We start from the raw sequence: 24,213 nt of genomic DNA on the forward strand, positions 1-24,213 counted from the left end.
GATCACACACTCTGCATATCTTCAATTATATTAAAGAGCTAATTACATTTTCCCTCTAACTTTGTTTAAGGAGAACCTTGAAATTCTGCCCAAAAAAGGTTTTAGTATTAGCAATCCCACTGCAAGGCAGAGTTGATTATTGGTTTTATTTTAATCCACCCAGCCACAGGGGATCACAAGGCAAGTGTCATCATAATACAGTAAATTTTCAGGTCCCGGAATAGCAATGACCTCCTCCAGTTTTATTGGCCATTTGGGTGCTGGTGGAAATTGCTAGTGCTGGTTGAAGAGAAAGGAAGAGGAGAGCCCATATGGAAAAGAAATAGTAAAAACATATATGATTTACTCATGAAAGTGGCCACTTTCTCATTACTTTCATATATTTTTTTAGTAAGTATACAAAACATACAAGTTTCATTATATAATTTTTCAAGGGATCTTATATGTGTTTTCACTCTTGTATGCTTTTCATACAAGTTTCATACAAGACAGATAAAAACTTTATAAGATTTATATATATCTGTTCTATATGGGGGGCAGACGTGTTAGGAGGCAGTATGAGACAAAGAAAAGCAAAAGTGTGGACATTTTAAGGAGTTTGGCTCGCCTCTTCAGTTCCAGTTGAAAGAAGCTCTAAATACTTCTTAACAAGACATTTTGGACAATTTCATGATCCCAATTTTGTGGGAACAGTTTGGGGATACCCCTTCCCTGTTCCAACACGACTGCCTACCAGTGCACAAAGGAAGCTCCATAAATGCATAGATGAGCAAGTTTGGTGAACTTAACTGACCTGCATAGAGTCTTGACCTCAACTGGTCAGAGTACCTTTGGAATGAATTAGAGTGGGTTGCCAATTAGAGTGCAAGTCAAGCCATCTCGTCCAACATCAGTGTCTGACCTCACAAATGTGCTTCTGCAAGAATGATCAAAATTTCCAATAAACACAATCCTGAACCATTTGAAAAGCCGTCCCAGAAGAGCTGAAGCTTTTAGAGCTGCAAAGGTTGAGCTGACATCATATTAAACCCTATGGATTAATAATAAAATGTCACTCAAGTTAATATGCGTCTGTGTGAGCGAATATTTTCTGCTTGTCTCAGATCCATAATATATAACTTTGAAATGTCTGTCAAAATGATGCAAATAATGAATCTCAAAAATATCATCAGTCTCTGATTCTTCCAGTATATAACACTCACTTGAATAAATACCCAACATTAGATGGAATGCAGAAAAACAAGGGCACGTGCATTTGTGGATGTGACGCAGTTACTGTGTGACTTAAATACTCGGTAAAGATGGGTCAACTCTGCAGGAAAAGACCATATGTAAACCAGCAATATTACTGCTGCATTTTCTAGCCACCACTGTGCCATCCTACACAAATGTCACACATTTTAAGTATGATAGGTAGTAAATAATGTTTTTAGTGCAAGAATGATAGTAGACACATATTTTACATATATTAGAATATGAACAAAAATCCCCATTAAAGTTTTTTTTTAAGAAAGCCTGGTTGAGGAAATATGTTTTATAGTTTCTGTGCTTCTGTATCTGACCCTCATAGATACAGAAACTCTCCCTCCACCAACACTTTGATCTCACTGTGCAGCATTGTGCTCTGACTCTTAGTCTAACTCTCCCTAACAGTTCTCACTAAGGTAGAGGCAACTCGTCTTAGTCAGAGGTGCCTGCCATCACCTACTCCTGGCCTCCTTATTGCTGTCTCGGAAAAGATGGGCTCCTTTCTGATGAAGTTCATCCATTTTTCATGTTGCTCGCTTCCTGCCTATGTCGCATGCATGCTTCCCGACACATTGGCTAACCATTATAAATATTAGATGTCTGGGGTCTTGTGCTTCCAGAAACATTACCAGACTTGGGCAAACATACAGTGATTCGATTTAAGTTGAACATATATCAGAGGAAAAATGTAGTGAAGATAATCAGTTAGCACAGTGGTTCCCAAACTGTTTTTGCTAGGCCCCCCTTTTGTTTTACAAGAAAAATTTTTCCCCCCCCGTATCGCGCATGCACAACCACATCCTCCAACCACACCCACCCATATTTTGCTCAATTGCGGTTTCTTTCACACCTCAAAAATGTAGTAAACAATTAAGCAAATACAAGTAACCTGCAATAAATTACAGGTAGTAAGAAAGTAAACTACTAACTCTATTACGTTATGTCCGCACCTACACGGGTATTTTTGAAAACGCAGCTGTTTCGTCCACACGTAAACGGCGTTTCAAATCACCGAAAACGGAGATTTTTTAAAACTCTTTTTTTTCCATTTACGTGTGGACGAGGAATAGAGTTTGTCAAGCAACATTAAAGGTATGTTCCTTTTTTCACGTCACGCTGTGCGCCACGTTGTTGTTTACATGAGATGAATTGCAGAATGGCAGATAGAGACAAAATACTGTTAATCTTACTGTCTTCAGGTTTTACACGCTTACATATAGACATGCAGTTACTGTCCCTCCATTTAGAAAGGCAGATGTGTGTGATTATTTTACTGTATGTGTAATAATATTCAACATTGCTATCAGTGCATTTTTCAAAAAATGTCTCTCTGTGCAAAATGGGTTTAAAAACATAAACAACTGTAGGATACTGTTTGCCCGTGATTTGAACAGCCCAGCGCTGCTCCCCACACAGGGAAAACCAGTTCTGCAGGGGAGACCTACTTTCACACTTGTGCAGGTGAAGCCAAAGGGAAGATATGCTTCACCATATTTTCTAGTCTTTGGCTTAGAATGAAGTGGGTTTGGAAACATATTCAGCGATCCTTCATCTCCTGCTTTGCATTTCTATGGGCACCCTGTGCTAGCAGTGTCCAAGCGTTTTGTTTTTTCTTCCCCCCTTTTCATACCGCGCCCCCCCTGGGGGTGGGCCCCACACTTTGGGAAGGTCTGAGTTAGCATATTGTTGAATATAGAGCATGTTATAGATTTTCTTTAACATGAATTAAAGCCTAAGTAAATTCAACATGTGTTTGGCTTGTTTAAGTAACCTTTTGACTCAGATAGAAAAACAATACATTAGTGAATTTTTAAAGCTTGACAGATGATTCACTTCCTGGTCTATTTTCTTGTAACTAATATATTGTGAACCTTCCTTTGTCTTAACTTGCCGAGTCATGAACTCTTGTAGCTAAATAATTTGAAACAGCAGCGCTTTGGTGAGAATTATATGCAAATACAAAAACTGTTATGGTGTTTGGAGACAGACAAAGAGATGAAGAATTCACTTAATTAACATAAACATTAAAATTAGCTATGGTAAGTGTTTCACTTTAGAAGAATACTAACATGGTGATTTGCACTGTACTCAGACATCTATGCTTTGGTTGCGCGCACTGGACACTGGGCCTCAAGTGTTTCTTAATCTGTGTGTAATTCATGTGTACAAACACGTCATGCACAAATCTGTTATTTATCAATATTTATTAAAAATGCATTTAAAGAAATAAAAGTACTAAATCGAAAGGTGCAGGTTTTAACCGCTATCCATCCTCCCCTTATCTGAGGCCAGGTTGTGGGGGAAGCCTGATAATCTGAGAAGTCCAGACCTCCCTCTCTCCAGCTACCTCCTCATCTTATCCAGGGGAACACCGAGGCATTCCAAGGTCAGCTGAGAGATATAATCTCTCCAGCGTGTCCTGGGTCTGCCCTGCAGCCTCCTCTCAGTAAGACATGCCAGGATCACCTCACCCAGGAAGCAAAACCTCAACTTGCTCCTTTTGATGTGGAATAGTAGCGGCTCTACTCTGAGTTACTCTCAAACTCTTTGCCCTATTTCTAAGGGAGAGGCCAGCCACTCTTTGGAGAAAGCTTATTTCCACCACTATTTTTAAATAGTTCTCACTCCTAGAAACACTTTGGAATGCTGCACCTCTTCCTTGTTGGACCTCAGACAATTGTATTTATTTTTCTACACTCAGACTTTCTCCTTTTCGCTTGCCTTTGCAGTGCAGGTTTCTTTATTACAGTATTGTCACCAATTTCTCTACTTTAGCTGGAGATAAATGCATTTCCTATAGAAATAATGGGGGTGTGGAACGTAGATCTTATGGCTTAGGCTCGTACACACATTTCATGAATCCAATGGGAATCCTGTGCAAAAACTCAGTTTTTGAGCAGGTTAAGAACATTAGTCAATGTGGCCCATTGGACCAGAAGTCTTGTAGTTTGTTAAGATTCTACTTTGTAACTAAAGTCAGGCTGCAGTGTACTTTTTCATAAAGAAAAGGATAGCAAGCCATATTTTTTTCAGTCATTTTCTAATTGTGATGTGACGAAGAGCAATATGTTAACAGAACCCTGTAGAGACTAAAATGCATTAATACATGGAAATGCTCTAGACCAGCAAACTGCCAGAATCTCTGCTTTAATAGGTTTGCTGATGATCGATTAATTAAGTGCACTTGATTAGCAGCTATTTTCTCTCTTAATTTCCATAGAAGCTGGAACGATGCACATATTTTTTTACAGGATTGCATAGATTCATGTGAACATATTCCCTTTCATGTGGCTGTATATTCATGTCATCAGAGTATGTTTTTGAAGTTGTTGGACCCTTAGTTGATATATTTGTAGAAATGACATGGGAGGTGAGGAGGAAACATGGGATGGGGCATTTTATATATCATGCACATGTTTTTAACTATTTCTAGCCTCTTGCAGATGCAGTACCTTGTTGTCATTCATAGTATGATGACTAAATCATCATAGGTGGCAACCCTAACTCTATGTTTTCAAGAACGGCAACATTTTATTCTTTGTTGCCTGTTAGATAAACATCAGAATTACATATTATGATTACTTAGTGTTAGAGTCAAAGGTTTAAGGTCAATATTCGCTTGATGTGGTAAACTTTGTTAAACTAGTACTGAATTTAATTTATAATGAACACTGACCAAAAATTAAAGCAACATAATAACATAAACAATGTGAACTTCAGTTCAATTCAGTTTTACTTGTATAGCATTAATCACAATAGTCACCCCAAGGTGCTCTATTTTGTAAGGTAAAGACCCTCCAATAATACATAATGTTAAAAATGTGATGACATAAGTGAAAAGGGCAAATGTTAAACATCTGTCATAGGTGACAGCTGAGAGGACTAACCTCTTAAAGTCCATCACTGATCATCATTGAAGTCTATTCATTTATGAAATGTTCATCTTCTACTGTTGTTTATTGGGTGGACAACATTGGGTGTGTGTGTGTTCGATGGACACTGACCCCAGAATTGCAAAGGATGCCCTCCATCAGTTCATAAGAAAGCCATATGTTGTGTGCCTCTGTGTGCTGGTGTGATTGTGGTCTTCCTGTGTATACAGAGGCTTTCCAGGAACCCAGAGGTGCTCAGGGTTAATGGATGGACCCCCGTGCTTCCATGCTTCCTGCTGACAGCAAGTTAATAACCATAGAATCACAGTCACAAACACACAGTTATACATAGGCAGGTAAGTGGATAGGCTGAAGGATAGTGGGACACTGTGGCTGCTGATGGGAGAGAGAAATCAAGTAAAAGGAAGGGAGAGTGGTGAGTGACAGTGGTAGCAACACTATTGTTGTTACTCTTTTTGTCTCCATTACCATATATGTCAATATAGGTAGGCAATGAAACTTGGCTGAATTACTTATGAACATGAAATGCTCAAATGAATTGCATTTATTCCATTATATGCTACATTTACTGCAAGTTTTGTAAATAGCGTGATTTTGGTGCATAACATGATGCAGGTTCAGGATTTTTTTACACTAAATAATGACTGATACTGCAGATGACTAATACTTGACCACTGGTGCATTAAGTAGATATTTTGTTTTTGAATTTATTATCAGGATATTGCATTTTTATACCATGGGGAATATGCAATAATATATGATAAATTATATAATATCAAAACCAATGATAGATAACTAGGGGGACAAAGCCACCTGGATCTCACCCATTGGTTACTGACCATTGCTAAACTGTATGGATACAAACTCATACAGAACTATAGACTGATAAAAACAAAAAAACACTCCCAAAACTGAAGCAGAACTTGAGTACAAGACCTCTGAAGTGTATCAGAAGCTACATAGTTGAGCAGATGTCTGACAGAAAGATCGGTGCTAATGGTTTTAATTATCAGACATCACCCCATTGACACAGATACTCAAACACCCATTCTCGTAAGACAGAGACATTTCAATGGTGTGCTGTAATCTGTTTCTCCGTGTCTTTCTTCCTCTCTTTCACTTAAATGTCATTTGCACTATGTCAGCATTAAAATCAGGTCTTAGGGAATGTGACATTAGTGATGATAAATGAGTTACATGTATCATTAATCACTCAGCTGAAAGGTGTGAAGAGAGACTGAGAAAGAGGCAGCGAGAAAGATGAACGAGAGCGACAGTTCTTTCTTGTGTTCCTTTGTCCTAGGTTTGATTTTCAAGCCAGGGTGGGGATGATTTACGCTTGGACATACTGAAAAACCTACAATCAAAATGACAAAGTCAAATTAGTGTGAAGCTTCCAGCACCCAGGGAATAATTGCATTCAATCATGAATTCCATTGTGTTGTCTGTTGAAAATCACTGGCAGTAATTATGCTCTCAGCATCAGCACACTGAGCCAATTAGTCATTTCAGCATCAACGGCCTACATGTGCGTCTACATCTGCCTTTGGCTTATACTACATTGCGTCTTGCTCCATCAAGGAGTGGTTAGCATTTTTATCTCTGATTGCTCAGACACTCAGCAAAACAGTATTAACTACAGAGCTTTATGTGATGACTACATTTCCAGTTTGTCTACTTATATCTTTTTTTTTTTGTCTGCTTATATCGAGAATTTATATTGTGATTAAAATACTCTCAAAAATCATGTGTTTCGATGGACATCATGATTGTGCTCTTTAGTGATGGTCATCTTGTCATTTTACGTCACATTTACTGTCTAAGGACAGCGCTACCTAGCAGTCTCTGCTTATGAGAGTGATTGATAGGGCTTAAAAAAATGCCCTTTTATGTTGGTGGAATCAAAAATGATATGGAGACATGACATTTGGTTGTTTAAGAAGAGAGGGACGTTTTAGGAGAGAGAGAGAGAAAGACAGCAGAAAAAGAGAGAGAGCGAGTTTTGAGATGTGAGAGATTTGTGACGTTTAGCATGTTTGAAGTGTGTAGTTAATGTGTTGTCTTGTGTAGTTAGTGTGTAGTGTTGTGGACAGTGTTGTGTGTCAGAATAATGAGGTGACTGCTGTCTCCAGGTAGAAACAGGAGTGATACACCTGCCGCTGTCAGACCTGCAGGGATCAGGCTGTGATGTTCTCCTTTATAGTGGACAGAAATATTTGGAGTGGCACGAATAATTTGTGTGGCATCTTATTGAATGCAGAACAGCTGATTGTTCTGTAAATAGTTTGCAATGGTTATTTTAAAAAAGGGGTAAAAGGTAAATGGCTGCAAATAACTTTGTTGTTTGCAAAACTTGTGCATATGATTTTAAAATTGACAATTTATATTTGCATTTAAAGTTATGAAATATGATTCATTAAACATGTTTGTGGTTGTTACAGTACAAAATAAAACTTTTTTTACTCAGATTTTATTTTTTTTGTCTGATTTTAGATCAATTGTGTCAATACAGTATGTCAAAATGAAAACATAACTTTAAATCCAGACACGTGAGGTTGTGCTGAAAAGGATGATACCAAACAAGGCAAATAAACAGTTTTTAAAGGTGAAATGTGGAGGGAAAATCAAAAGTAGTTAAAAATGGCCAATTATAACCTGGACCCCAGAGGGTTAAACATTATTTAAAGTAACGCAATAGTTAATAGGAGTTGAAAATAGGAGATGAAAATAAAAAGAAGTGATAACAGAAGTCTTTCAGCCGTATTTGAATTCTAAATATGATGACTCAGCTGTGCTGCTCATAATGTAGGAGGGGGTTGACGGTGACCACAGACATACATCGGCACAGACCTAAACCTATCTGACACCTAATTAGCTCATTCTTCCACAGGGACTGTGTGTGTATAAAATGAAAAACACAATAAACACCACATACAGTATGTCACCCAGGTGTGCTTTAGAACAGTAACCTGTTAAACCTTTATTGATTTACCTTTTCAAAACTTGCGTTCAGATTTTATGGCATGAGTGCAGGAGGATTACATAAACATCATGTTATATCAGAGTAATAATGTGACTATTGATCCCTGAAGGAAAATGCTATTTCCACTCAGTCTCCTATAGTGAGAACATGAGATTGGCTCAAAGGTCATACTGTTGTCAGTGGAAGAAATTCAGTGATAAATTCAGTTTGTCATAGATACATACATACAAAATCATTTATACATCTGTGAAATTCTGTTAAAGTACCATTCAACATATGTAAAACTGAAATTGTTCAGTGAAAAATGTAATAAATACGTGAAAACTGCTACTCTCTATAAAAGAAATGCTCCTTTCCCCGAGAAGCAGGAGTCTATTACAACTTCACCAGTTTGTCACTGACTTGCCTTATATACACCTTCCCTTCAATTCAATTTTTCAATTTAATTTAATTTATATAGTGCCAAATCACCAAGGAAGAAGACCTTACATTAAGTTCCAACTCCAACCAGTTAAGAGTTTCAGCAGGGTTCTTGTGGACTCCTCCAGGCTGAGCTGTGGATTATTTTTTCAGGCTTCTTCTAGCTGGCCAATGGGCCAGTAAATGAAATTAAGAAAAGCATGTAGACGAAGGAAACGCGTCATTGTCCTCTCAGTAGGGAAGCAGCAAACGGCTAAATGAGGAACTGAGATAAGCAGTGTTATATTTATCACTTATATTAGATATTCATAAATGCTTGCAGGCATATATAGTATGATCAAGAACGATACCATTAACAAAAAAGTAACCATTTCAAAACTTGCTTCAAAATGCTGATGGCTCAACTAGTGCCCTTTTACACCTAATTGGAAAATTTACTGAACACTGCATTATTATTTAAGTTGCTTTAGTCTACCCACAATGCATACCTGCAAGCCACTTTAGATGACAGAATGACACTGCTCACATCCACAGGGTACAAGGGCTCACTTTGATTCTGACAGATGTCCCAACAAAACCTAAAACCTGCAAAGTGACTGAGTTCTTTAAGTGACCTTTCAGCATAGCAGAGTCAAGACGGGGTAAGCTGCTCTCCACCTCAGGTGCCACAGTATGAGGGACAGAAACCATTGGTATGTGGACCTAAAGGGTGAGTTTTCCATGGGCAGTAGTCCCAACACGGTAAATGCTTGGCACACAGCATATAATACATTACACTGTAACTCTTTACACCCAACGCTGTTCACAGGGCATCAGTCTCCATCTTTCCCAGCTGTCACTTCTCCCAGCAGATCACTTCACCAGGTAATTTTACCACTGTAGTTGCAACTGAATGTAATTACCCCTTAATTGTAGATTAGAGCACATGCTCCCTCTCCCTCCATCCACCACTAACCTTGAAGATCAGAAATATGCTGAGAGTGCCTCCTGGCACTCCAGGTCTCATTAGCTAATTGAAATGGCCCTGCCTAGGAGGGGAGCAATATGTTGGCTTAACAAGAAAGCCATTTAGGAGTGATCTGAAGACAGTGACCATCACTCAGAGGAACTAAGGTGAATGTATAAGACTTTTGTCTCTGGAAAAATATTGCAGATGCAGCTGATGGTATTCATCTTCCATTCATATACCACTACCGACACATTCAAAGTTTTAGCAATTTGAAAGTGATGGTGGACTGCTGTTTCTCTTTACTTAGAATTCAAGAAAAGAAGGCAAGAAATTCCACAAATGAACCCTTACAAGACACACCTGTGAAGTGAAAACCATTTTAGGTGAGAGAAGGCAAAAGGTTTGCAGCACTGTCAAAAAAGCAAAAAGGGTGGCTACTTTCAGGAACCTAAAACATAAGATGGCAGCATGGTGGCCAGTGTTGGGAAGGTTACTTTTAAAATGTATTCCATTACAGAATACAGAATACATGCCCCAAAATGTATTCTGTAACGTATTCCGTTACGTTACTCAATGACAGTAACGTATTCTGAATACTTTGGATTACTTAATATATTATCATGCTTTTTACAACAACGTGAATGTACTATTGCTGTGTGATTTATTACTGTTACTGAAGGTCCGCGGCTCCGAACCCGTAGTAAAGGGACCTCTGACTAATACGGCGGGTTCCGTGTCGGGCTCGTAGCCGAAAAATAGCTTTACTTTGTTGTGTGGGTCAACTTTGCTTGCGAGAGACAAAGAGAGGCGTTGAAAGGCTGCTCCAACGGAACTTATTGTTTTCAGAGGAAAACATGAACACTGTGTACAGTCGAGTCTTAATAGCTTACTTACAACTGGGCTCGTCAGGCACTGTTTTTGGCTGCAGTGGTTATTATTATATTTAGGAGAGTGACGAAGAATTAGAGGCACAAGAAGACAAGGTTAAGCATGAGGAATAATCACAAGGAACAAGGAACATGGAGGCCTAGTTACCACCAGAAGGTAGCTGACTAACTGGCGAAAAGTGAAGGTCTGTACTGGTCTTAGTGGCTAAGTTGATTAGCCGCCTATGGATTATTGGTGAGGAACCCACAAGGGTGGACACAGGACAACACAGTTTCCAGATGGAAAACCACCAGACACTCGCTCGGACCATCACAGTCACTGCTACCTGTTACGCTTATCACTAATTCTAATGTTTTAACCAGGTCATATTGTGGAAACCATTACCACCCACTGACATAAGAGAAAGTACTCTACTGGTCGTTGCATTAAAAGCATGATGTTCAATTTGAAGTTACTCTTCAAGACCAGTTAAGTGAAATGAAATAATTTCTCACAACACACTAGTGTTCCGTCTTATGTATTCAACTGTCTCTGATTTGCATAAAAATGTAATGGTGACTATTCGGACTTATCTGTTAAACTTCTTACTGTTGCTTTTTTAAATGTGCTTCTTATTACTGAATAATAATAATAATAATAATAATAATAATAATAAGATAATATTTTGTACAACCACAATAGATTGGAAACAAAACCATCAAGCTGAACTAAAGGTCAGTTAAAATATAACATAAAATTCACATTCACAGGCATTGCAGTATCCATTCAGCCATCTTTGCTTAGCCTCTCGATTTTCATGAATTTAAAACAACTAAACGAGTGACCAATAAGGATTTTAGCCAGTTGTATCATGAGTGTTTGTTAGCTAAGCAAAGGTTTGGATTTGGTTCCAAGTGTTGAATTTGGTTCGCTTGAACCATTTTCTGTTCTGTGACTGTAATTTGTGTTTTTGAAGATCAAAACCTTTTTTTTACTCAGAAGATATCAGTGAATGCTGTTTTGTTAATGCCACTAATAATAAAACTCATTTATTTATAATATGTCCTTTGGTAATGGAGCTTGATGCTCCATGGTAAGGCATTAGTGAGAGACAGATTTTTCAGTGTGAAAACTTCCTGTTGCAAAAGTATCGATTTTTCCCAAACCATGATTCAAAAACAATTTTCTTAAACCTCATAGTAGACATGTGTGACTAAATCTTATTAGCAACTTCAAAGATCCCAACAGAACACAGACTATTGATAATTTCTGCAAACCTGTGGCATGTCCACACAATTATCATTAAAAATGGATGTTTTTTTCTGAAATCCTGTCAAGCACAGTGTGATGGTGGCAACATCCTACTAACCTGATGATGAGAAACAGGGGGTGGTGGATTTTTCAAAGATGATAAATGAGAGGAAGGAGAAAGACAAGATTGAGGAGGATGGATTAAAGGGGATTCTCTGTGGGTCCTCTGTTCAGTGTAAGATATCATCTTTAGCTCACTTTTAATCAAACCAATTACCAGTGGAATATTAGCATTCTATAGTTTTGCATTGTGCAGAAGAAATATTAATGGAAAAACAGATTAAATAGCAGAGGGATTTAATTAGTGATATTTTCAGCATTATGCACACCAAAACAACTCTAACTCAAGGATACTCAGAATTTTGAACTTTCATTATGCAAAAATCTAAAGTCTACAAGGAAAAAGATTTATAAACAATGCTGCTATTTACCATTTGCTGCATATGTAAGCAAACTTTTAATGGTCTGAATAGAAAAGCATTATATAAGAACCAGTCCATTTATATTGTTTCAATGTGCTAAACACAGACACCTAGACCATCTTTTCCTACATAGAAGCTTTAATTGTGACAAAACAGTTTTGTCTGATTAATTATCTGCATGTCCAACTTGCCTTTCATGGCACTCTAAAATGATTTTATCCAAGTGCCTGCTGGATTGGGAAATCCACGGGGGAAATACAGCACAATTACAGTCTTGCAGTTTAAGAGAAGCTTCCTCTCATCTGGTCATTCACACACACATATTTAACACATTTTATAAATGTCTGTGTAAATGAGTTCAGTTTAAAATGTGTGTCACTATGCCTCACACCTTGTGGATGTCAGTGAGACGCCACTAATTTTCAAAATTTGATGTCCTTAAATGAGACTGGGTTGGAACATGTCAACTTTATGTGAAGAGAAAAAGCAGACAAGACACAAAGACTTGTGGTAGTAGTAAACTTAATTTAAATTAGGTAGGAAAAGGTCGGCACTTGATGAAAAAAATATGTATAAAGTACGACAGTGCTCGTCACCATTTTCACTGGCGTTTTCCAATTCATTCCAGGCCAGCTGTTAATGTGTCTTTATCGATCATCCAACCATTTCCAAAACATCACATCATGATTTCATGTCTTTTATTGAAATTAAATTCAATATTTGAAACTATAGTACACTTTCATGTTAATAGTTTACAGACAACAGATAATGTCTCCAGCCAAATGTGGATGTAAGTTATGCTTAGGAGGACTAAAATAGACTGGGAATGTTGCCTGGAGGGAAATACTGAATGTAACTGTGTTTGTTTTTATAAACACTTCGGTGTGGGCAATGATGACAACAACAACAAAAAAAATACAGACTTGATATTTAAGTTTCTACAAATACATTTTGTTCAAATGAATTGAAACTACGGCTGCCTTGAGGGGAAGTAGATACATCACGAAGGAAGGATTTAATAACTGGTAAACACAGTGGCTTGTCTGCATTCTTTTAGCATTTCTTTACCATGTGGCTTCTTCTAGTCTAGAAGCTTGTGCTTAAAGTGCTGCTTTATAGTATTTTTCTGGAATTTATGACACTGATTCCCCAGACGTTTAGCATAGAATGATATCTATAGCCTCCATTTATTAGATTTTGTAAGTCAAAGTTCTGGAAACTGAAACAGCATCAGCACATTACAGTATGAATAAGTCCTCGGGCAAAAATTGTATATGCAGACCAGAAGACAGATTCAGATTTAATGTGCATTTAAGATACATATTAATGTAAATGTTACAATGTTAAACATCCTGTGGATGTGGTCATAATGCAAGACAAATGGCTTGCAAATAGCTTTGTTTGCGTGGGAGACATCATTTAGCATTTAGCTTTGTGTCTGTTTGTGCATGTATTAATTGAAATCAATGTTTGGTTTATCCCTACACAGCTTTACTCTGAAAGTTACATTTTTAAGCAAATGCAATGGCTATGTTTGCTCGATAAGGGTGTCTGTATGCATTTATGCTAATGTATGCATATGCATAAATGTTTTTCTGAGTATGCTCATATAATAAGTCATCATACGCTAACCTCATAGCATGTTTAGCTGAGTCCCCGGGGTGGGGGGAGGTTTCCTCTGACTAACATGCTGCCATGGTGGATTGGTCAGGAGGAGACAGAGGATGAATATTTCACTTTGCTTAGCTGTTAATATTGCTAAAGACAAGTCCCTTTCCTGTGTACTATTTAAGATTCAGCACATGTGAGGAGATGCATTGAATATTATCAGCGGCTATTGTCATAATTTGTGAGTTTCATATTTTGAATTCATTCCATAGCCTTCCCCACTACTCCTTAATGTCAAGATGCTATGTGTCTGTGGTATTTGTCACTCTATAAGTGCTTCTTTCTTGCATCTTGTCTTTAGTTTTGCTTTCTATTTGTCATTTTCCCTGATTGCATTCACCTGTGCCTCATTTTCCCAGCTGTGTTCATTTAACGGATTGCTGTGTGTGTATAAATATTTCTTTGTTGCATTATCTGTTATCCTTTACAGCGTGTTTCCCTTTTTTATGGTCTCCTGCATTCTGCTGGATTTTCCACATGCTGTGTCATTATTTCTGTACACATGCTGTGTAGATCACATATTGCACATTATAGTTTGCCTCATCTCATGTGAGTTTTACCTGAAGACTTACATTGAATGGTAAATGGCCTGTATTTATATAGCGCTTTACTAGTCCCTAAGGACCCCAAAGCGCTTTACATATCCAGTCATCCACCCATTCACACACACATTCACACACTGGTGATGGCAAGCTACGTTGTAACCACAGCCACCCTGTACATTAAACTTGTCTTCCTGAGATGAAACAAAACAGCCTTTCTAAACCAAATGTGGCTTCCCTCTGCTGTAGCTCCGATTAAAGGAACAGGACTGTCCAGTCAGGTCTGGAGTCAGCTGCCCCCTGGTGTCACTGTATATTATTGCAGAACTGAACACAGCACCTCCATCTGAGAGGGACAAAGATCTGAGATGTTGCACAGGGACTTAGGATGAAAACGTAAACATATTGGGATGTGAACATCAAATATGAGTGAATTTCATACTCATCGTGCAAGTGTTTGACCTAAACATGATTTATTATACATCAAGAGAGCCAATCCTGGTATATGAGTTATCAGAAGCTCCCACAGGCACAGAACAGCTTCTCTGATATATAAGCATCTTGCTCTATAACTCCACTCTCTTATCTTGATCAGATTTTCTATCTGTACGTGTGTGTGTGTGTGTGTGTGTGTGTGTGTGTGTGTGTGTGTGTGCGTGTGTGTGCGTGTGTGTGTGTGTGTGTGTGTGTGTGTGTGTGTGTGTGTGGTGGTGGTGGTGGGAGGGGGCATACTAAATTTGAATGTAAACGCGAAATAGTGATTCTGGTCCTACTTCATAATGCCAGCTTCACCGATCAATAAATCATTTTCAGATACTGCTGATCGGGACCACAGCTGTTGGTAGCTCTGAGGGTATGACCACATCTGTATGTGTGTACCATAGTATCAGATTTATACAGTATAGTACGGTGGAAAATGTTTTAATGAGAGAACATCTTTGTGGACAGACCGTGTGTGTGTGTGTGTGTGTGTGTGTGTGTGTGTGTGTGTCTCCCCTTCCATCTGTCTTTCTGTCTCATTGTACGATGTGCATACTATACTGGTGCATACAGTCACGTTAATCTTCTCTTGGGGTTCATCTCTATCTGTTTATCTGACTTTGAACTGTGTCTCTGTGTGTCTGTAGGTTTGTGTATGTCTTTGTTTGTAGCACCCTACCCTCTGTCTAATGGGGGCTGGGGGTGGGGTGATCTGCTGCAGAGCTGAAGGAATGGAGTCAGCTTCACTGTTCTCCTCTCTTCTCCTTTTGTCTTTATTTTCATCCACCAGTCTCTTCTTCTTTGTCCTCTTCTTTTATCATTTTCTTCTGTTCTTCTTCCTTTCTTCTTTTTTCTACTCTTTTGTGTTTTCATTTGTCCATTTACTTTTCAGTTCTTCACTTTTTCCTTTCTTGTTTGTCCTCTTCTGATTTTTCCTCTCATCTCTCACTATCCCCGCCGTGTAATATCCACCCTGATCTGTCCTCTTGTCTTTATTATATATTCACTCTTTTTGTCCTCTTTGCTTTTGTCCTTATGTTTGTTATTTAATCCCTGATTCTCCTCTTCTTGGGGTTGCCCTCTTTTGTTTTTTGCTCTTTTTATCCATGTTGAATTCAGTTTTTTCCAATGCTCTCTTCTTATTCACTTTCCCCTCATCCTCCTATTGAGACCCCTCTTACCTTCTTCTTACTTCTACTTTCTCCCTTCTTCTCCTCTTTTCCATCTCGCTCTGATTTTTCTCTTTATTCATGCTCTTTACATATCTCCTCTTTTTTTTTTTTTACCTCTGTTATCACTTTTCTTTTCTCTCCTCTCCTCTATTGTCCTCTCCTCTCCTCTCCTGTCCTCTGGCTGAGCTATTGTCTTTGTAATACATTTCGACAGTGACATTAATGAAAGCACTGTGCATTTAACGACCGATATCTCCGGAAATTCCTCAGCATTCTTTGTCATTGCTCACACTGACAGCCACACATGCATACACATCTGAAATAATACACTCAACTGGCCGCTCACATAAACATAATCAGTGCAGGAAATAGCAGGTCTGTAAACCTGTAAACATGGTGACTAAGTGTGTGTTAAGTTTTTAAATATGATTTTTTTGTGCAAGTGTGTTTGACATCATTAAAAGACAAGTGTCATTTACAGGTGTAATTTAATTCAGCGTGACCAATACTTGGCTGTGTGTGTGCTATGATAGGACACAAGTGTGACCATCACAACAAAGGAGGGTGGGAACTGCTAAGCTAAAACGATATGGTGAGAAAGAGTATGTGGGCAGAAGAGAGCAACTAGGTATGAATTGTTAGGTGAAGGAAAAGTTTATTAAGAGGATGAAATAGAGGGAGGGATAGGGACAAGTTGAGGAGCAGCTTGGGAAAAAGAAAGTGAGAGGGTACACAAAAAAAACAAAGTAAAGATGGAATAAAGGAGAAAAGACATTAACAGAATATTAGCAGTGTTGTGGTAGAGACGAGCCATGGGATGACCCTGACTTCATTAGCTACACATTAAAATATTAGATATAGAGAAAATAAAATAAAACACAAAGTTACCATCATTTTATAAAATCCGCATGTGTTAGATTTGTATTGTTGATTGTCATTTATGCTTAGAAGTATTTACTTATATATGCTTAGAGTTTTGTAATTAGTTGTAGATTGGTAGAGGTTTTGATCCTTGATAGTCTGCAAACTTTGTGTGTATTAGACAGCACTTTGGGAGCATGAGAGGTCATACCGTGTCTTATTATTTTATGGTAGGATTAACGTAGTTGCGTCTGTTCTAGTCTAAGTGCTCTTTGTTTAGATGAACTGCAGGACTTCCTCACCGTGTTATCTAGGATGAACCATCTAGGGGGAGGGGGAGGCTACCCTCTTCCTGACCAAGGATGTTTGACCCTTTGATCAGCAGTCCCCACACACACACACACACACACACACACACACACACACACACACACACACACACACACACACACAGGCAAGGTATTCTTTGTTTGTATGTAGACGTCATATGTTAATGAACTTATGCATATTCATGTAACCTCAATAAAAGGACAGTGTATGGGAGAACGGACGAGACCAACTGGAGTCAAGCGGTTGTCCGGTTCTCTCCCGTGCACGAGTAACATGAAGAACTTTGCCTATTTGTGTCTTGCTTAGCAGTGTAATTATATTGTCTTAACGTTCCAGCGAATAGGTTTATGCTACAAACCTAACAGCATGGTCCTGTCATTTGGAATGCTTCAGTGACCTATATTTAAACTAACATCATGTTGTACTTAGGAAGTCTCAAAACTCGTGACTAAGACCAACAACTCATCAGGGATCTGTTTACTGAGATCAAAGAAGCTGAAATAGGTTTGTTCATAGACTTCTGGCCATGCACGTTGACTTCTGTAAACCATTAGAGGAGCCCCCCACTAGCCATTAGAAAGACTGCAGGCTTAAGGAAAGTCTACATTGGCTGCACTTTTCACACCCAGAAGCTCCCTCCATCTTTTCTATACACAGCATGGAGGAAACCATAGCTTCCTTTCTTGTGCGGTAAAGGTGAAATATTTGTAGAAACCACGTCATTAACAAAGATCTGGTGAATGACCAATAAAAACTCACCAAACTGGTGAATAAAAACAATACAAAGGGAACTTGGAGCCATTAAGATTTTTTTAAAATGTATTGTACCCATGTACAGTATACTACAGCATACTCCCCAAAAAATTTGTGCAAGCTGCTATTATTAACTATAGTTTTATTTTCAAGTTAGGTGATCTCTGTGGGAATAAGTGTTTGAAAAAAAAATGGACTGGTGTTTTCAACACTCACAGTGGATGCACTTGAGGTTCAGTATCTTGCACAAAAATACTCTGACACACGCACAGAAGAATCGATGCATTAATCATCCGATTTGTAGGTGGACTGCTCTACCAGCACATCCCTGGATGCCCCAAACGTTGCCAATAATTTTAAAAGAATGTTCAGTTAGTTGAAAGATTTATTGGCTGCATAATAATGGATAGTATAAGAGCAGCTCCTTAAAGCTAATTTGTTCATACTCTGCTTTAGAGTACCAACACGTCTTCAGTGTTTTAATTCTACTTCACCAAGATCTCAGTAAGAAGCCCTGTTTATAGACGATACCATGTTTTCTTGCTCTTTCTTCAGTAATGTTAGTCATCTTTTTCATGCATATGTGCAGCATGATAAACCAACCTTTTAAAAATGCTCAGAGGTTGTCTGTACAGTGCATGCATACGCTCTGCTGTAGCTATTTATGCTGTAGCTACACATTGATATGTTCATGTGTCGTGTACGTGTTTAGTTTTCTTTAGTGTTTTGTATGCTAGCACTAAAAGACTACAACTTAACATGTATGTATTTATGTGCCTTAAGAAGCAGCTATTTTTCTGTGTGTGTGTATGTGTCACACGGTGGCATGTGAAGTTTTGACCCAAGTATGAACTCATCACTGACATTTACAAGGCCTTTATGCTGCTGTCTGTGTTTGTTTCTCTGTGTATGTGTGTGTGTACACATTCCCTGGAGGGCACACACATGAAAGCACACATACGCACTTGGATCCATCAGTCTAGATGGGTGGATTGCAGAAATTGAAAAGAAAAACCATGCCTCTTGTTGTCGGGCTCAGCAAGTCTTCAGAAATGTTGGTTGTAGTCTTATAACAATGTTTTTCTCTTTTTTCAGTTTTTTGGCAGTAGTAAATTATTTTCCAAATTATAATCACTATGCAAATGAAAAATTAGAACTAAAATTATCCTTATGTTGATGTCTGATTGTTTCCAGGCAAGAACAATGATAAAGGCTTTTATTTCTCTGTCTCAGGTGTGGAGGCAGAACTTCTCTCTGAAGCAGCACCTGTGATTGTTTGGAGACTCATCGAGACCGTCGAGAAACATGGTGAGAGAAAAAGCAACATCACTGTGTACTAAGTATATTTATTACCAGGTAACTACACACAATGCCATCATTATTTTGATATTTTATATATATATATATATATATATATATATATATATATATATATATATATATATATATATATATATATATATATATATATATATATATATATATATATATATATATACACACACACACACACACACACACACACACACACACACACATGCTGGATAGCGTAGTGGTTAGACTACACGCCTTTCGAACAGAGGATCGCAAGTTCAATTCCTGCCTGGGGCGTCTGTATCCAGTAAGGGTCCTAAGGCTAGACCCCCTATGCTAAGCAAGCCTACTGCAGACATGAGCGAGACAGATAAATATGAAGGCATGCCGGCTCGGACGTCGCCCGGATCAACAAGGTCCGCGTCAGGTGTTGAGGAACCAGGGCACCCTGTAATTATATATATATATATATTAGGGGTGCAACGATACACAAAATTCACGGTTCGGTTCGATACTTTGGTGTCACGGTTCGATATTTTTTCGATACAAAAAAAAATGTTCATGCCTTTTTAATTTGTCATTTATTAAAATTATAAATATATATTTTAACTCAAAAGTACAGTTTTGAGTTGCGTGTTTTTTATTTTGACAGCGAATGCGCACCTGCGGACCACTTATGTGCAGCCCTGGTTATATAGCTCGTCATATTGCAGCCACAGAAATTATTTTGTCCATGAAACCATAAAGCTGCACTTTCTTTTTGCCTTATAGTCTGATTTGTCATAACTTTTCCGTTTTGTGGTAAGCTTTTCTTTGGCTGTCACTTCTTCACCCTGACCTGTCTTATTTGGCTCAGCAGAACTAAAATATATATCCTGCTGCTTTTACACATGCACTCACATAAGCTCAGCGATTCTCTGCGCAATCAACCTCTCACATGTTTAAGCTTGCTGCGGGAGATTTCACTTGTCATGTTTGCATAGTAAGCTAACGATTAATAAGACGATGTCAGAGGAATTGGTGCACAAATTATCATCACTCACAGATCAGTGCTGTCGCTCTCTATACACAGTTCGCACGATTGCAAAGTGAAAGCAAAAAAACAAGCGCAAATTCAAACGCGATTTCAATATGTCACATATTGACAGTGGCTCACCGATGCCAATGACATAATTACCCAGCTACATTTCTGAAAGAATGCAAAAGCATTGACATATATTTTTCCTTCCTACAATAGCCCGACGGGCAGGGCAGAGATAGATTTTGGTAGCCCGACTGAAAAAAATCGCTAGCTCCAGGACGTCGGGCTAGCGATATTGCAAGCCCTGTATCTGATTGAGGAATCACTCATCTTTGGAAAAGAGAGTTTATTACAGAGAAATGTCTCTTTCCAAAATAAAAGCTATACTATCCGCTTCTTCTGGGCTATATTCTCAGCAGCATAAGGAGAATCATGTGCTAACAGCTGTCTAAATGACTCGGCTAACGTTAGTAGCATGCTTGTTGTTTTGGTCTTTGCACTAGGATGATGTCGGCGTAAATGTGCAGTCATATTCGTTGTGTTCCCACTAGTGCTTTCAGGTTAATCTCGTTGAAATGACCTTAACGCCACAACACGGCAAATCTCCGTTAACGAGCTACCGCCGATCGCCCCGTGTGTGGGGCTAGACGGCCAACACGTTAACGAGCTAACTGCGCTAACACACTAGTCCCCACCCATGTAATTGAGCATTGCATGGCACATCCAACATACTGTTTTACTTTAGTCCATGACTCGCTTACCTTCAGGGTCATACGTCACATGAAAACCAAAATAATTCCAAACGCCAGATCTGAATGAGGGTGATGGAGGTCCATGTGTCTTGCTAGCTTGCCCTGCGCTCTTCCTTCTGACTATGCTGTCTGTGTTGAGCGCTCAGTGGATCTGCGCTCGACAGTGCAGCCTAGGCGGAGTAGTCGAACGCAGATTCACTGAGCGCTCAACACAGACAGCATCGTCGGAAGGAAAGTTGATAAAATAAATTACAAATGTTGTATTGTTCGATACATATGCGTACCGAACCGAAAGCACTGTATCGAACGGTTCAATATCGATACGAATATCGTTGCACCCCTAATATATATATATATATATATATATATATATATATATATATATATATATATATATATATATATATATATATATATATATATATATATATATATAATTATTATGGTAATTGCTCTTTCTTAATTATATATATTAAATAAAGAAGAAAGTACAATAAGTCTAATAAGTCTAATTTTTACAGAGGAGTTCACATTTTGCAAAATGTACACCTAACTAAGACTCACTGCTGCACAAATTCATAACTCAGCATGTGACCACTGAGTACATTTCTGCATGTGTACATTTCTGCTTCTGGGCTACAAATCCAACATGATGATTAGTGAGCTTTAAATATGCTCCGAGCCTTATTTTCAAATGAGAGCCAGGCTGGTTTTACTTTTCATGAGTCTAACCATGTCCTGACTCCTGCTCTGTGGTTAGAGATGTGAGATTAATCTCCATCTTTTCATTCTGTCACTTATTTAAAAATAAATCCACCTTCTCCCACATGAGAAATAATAAATATGTGTGGTATGGTTCTGTCTTCTGAGGGCAGCAGGTGAAGAATTTTATAATTCAACAGGGCTGCATGAAAAATATAACACAATTCACCACATTTAGCCTGGAGCCTGAATAGCAGACTTGATCATTTGTATAATATAATGTATATCACTGTTTCTTAGCCCAGAGGAACATCATATTTTCTGTCTGACACAGTCATTTCTCGACTGACTTCGTTCCTCTTCGTCCGCTTGTGTGTGCTGTCCAGATCTTAATGATTCTCTGTACCAAGCCCCACCAGCATCCAGTGGACCTGTAGAGCTCCGCCAGTCTCTAGAATCAGGTACGGACCCCTTCAAAATAAGTTAAATGTTGGAGCAAAAATAATGTATAATAATGTATTCAGTAAATATTTACTGAAAGGTTTTTTATGAGGTGCCAGTTCAATCAAACGTCCAAGATAAGGCGGTAATGAGCTGAGTCTCAGACTCTGAATGTGACTGATTTGTCTGAGTATTTAAGGAAAATATTGCTTGACCATTCATATCTAAATGATAGAAATATTTTAAATCATATCACAATGAAAGTGATCATTCTCTTTACATCTCAGTGTCATGAGCTGTGTACAGGCAGAAACTGTGGACCCAAGGTGCAGACACTTTGAGCAGGCAGGCAGGGCAGACAGCATAGGATGAGGGAGACCACAACACAGATCAAAGAAAACACAGGGCTTAAATACACAGAGGGAGCAATCAGGGAATGGGAGACGGGGGGGAAACACAGCTGGGACAAATCAGGGCTAAGACATGGGAAGCAAAACCAAACACATTAACATGAGACACGAACCTTTAAAGTAAAACAGGAAACATAACACAGAGACGTGGACTTGACAAGGGGACACAGCTGACAGGGGAGACAGAGCAACTATGGAACACAGAGACATAAACTATAAGACAGAGAACTCTAAGAAACCAAAAAACTAGAAATGATAAATAATATCAAAATCAAAGTTCAATAATGATGTAAAACTGAAAACCCCTAACACTCAGAACCTGCAAAGATTCTCATATTGCCTCTTTGCATCCTCTAACTTACTCCCATCTTTGGCCAAAATTAACTATTGTCTCTGGGAATGGGCTTGACTACCAGTATGTCAGTGTCAAGTTGACAACTGCTGATCATATTTGGTGATGTGATGTGTGGTGATCACCAGCTGGAACCAGAAACATGTCACCAAACAGCTGATTAGTATGAGGTTGACATGAAAAAGGTTATTGTAACCAGTGTGTCAAAGGTAGCCCCTAAAACATTTTCCATTATGTTAAAAAGGGACAGTGCTCTTGATAAAAGTATCACTAAGTATCAGTATCAATAATGTTACGACCCGTCTAGGACCAGGCAATAACATGAGTGAGGCACTCGCTCCCCCCCCCCAAGACCCAAGCAGCCACAGGAAACAAATCCGTTCTTTATAATGCCATTTATTTATAAAGTGAAAAAGAGGAACAACAAAAACGGGAGTGTCAACACTTCAGGGTGAGCCAAGGCCAAAGTAATAAATAAAAACAAATCTACACAAATCCCGCACCCCTGACCTTACCAAAACAAAGTCAAAAATAAAGACAGAGTCTGACCTCCTTAACTAATTCAAAACAGGAGAAAACGGGTGATCAAAAGAAACGGCTGCTCACCCCTACCCACTCCACTTCCACAACTTTCAAGCCACACTGCAGCCAGTGGCTGCCACAGTTACACTGCTGGGTCATGAGGAGAAACACGAGGACCTCTCCCGCCATAACACTCCAGCCTCCTTTTAATGGGCGGGTCCTCCAGCTGGAACCAGTCACGTCGGGGCGGTGTATCCACGCCCCAATCGGAGCAGGGCCCTGGCACAGCTGAATTAACATAAAAAGATGCATCACCTGCACAAAACAAAACACATGAACATGCAAGTTCGGAACACTAAGAATATAAATACCAGTATTTGGATTTATAAAATCCTGACACTACCTATGACTTATTTTTTGACTCTTGGTGTCGGCATGGTAACTACTGCTGTACTCCCTGTCTGTCATGGAAACTTATCAGCACACTGTAAACCTGAGGAAATTTAAAATTTAAAGTTAATAAACGTAAAAGTTCAAGCATACAAATCTCACCTTTGTGTTCTTTTTTAATTAAGCAAAAGTCAAACAGGACCTTTGATAAATCAAAACTGTGATAAGTCAAAAGTGCCTCATTCAGCCATTTACACTAGCACCTTTTTCGACACTGCAGTGGTTTCTATCTTATATTCACATATCGGTGAACACATCAGAGAGCAACTTGGGTTTCAGTATCTTGCTCAAGGATACTTGACCAACCGAATTAGCTGATGACCTGCTCTAGAGTATTGTCTTTTATAACA

At 38.7% G+C, this 24,213-nt stretch overlaps 1 protein-coding gene across 3 annotated transcripts in view; it reads left to right on the plus strand.

Moving 5' to 3' along the window:
• The window catches only part of LOC145421365 (phosphatidylinositol 3-kinase regulatory subunit alpha-like), a 98,372-nt gene that overhangs the window by 39,882 nt on the left and 34,277 nt on the right, over positions 1-24,213 (plus strand). For all 3 annotated transcript variants that reach the window (XM_080291595.1, XM_080291596.1, XM_080291597.1), the window contains exons 2-3: positions 19,133-19,207; positions 22,075-22,149. In XM_080291595.1, the coding sequence (XP_080147721.1) occupies positions 19,133-19,207; positions 22,075-22,149 (150 nt within the window). The remainder of the gene's footprint in view (positions 1-19,132; positions 19,208-22,074; positions 22,150-24,213) is intronic.

This window comes from Astatotilapia calliptera, chromosome 17 (genome assembly GCF_964374335.1).
Source record: "Astatotilapia calliptera chromosome 17, fAstCal68.1, whole genome shotgun sequence".
NCBI lineage: Eukaryota > Metazoa > Chordata > Actinopteri > Cichliformes > Cichlidae > Astatotilapia > Astatotilapia calliptera.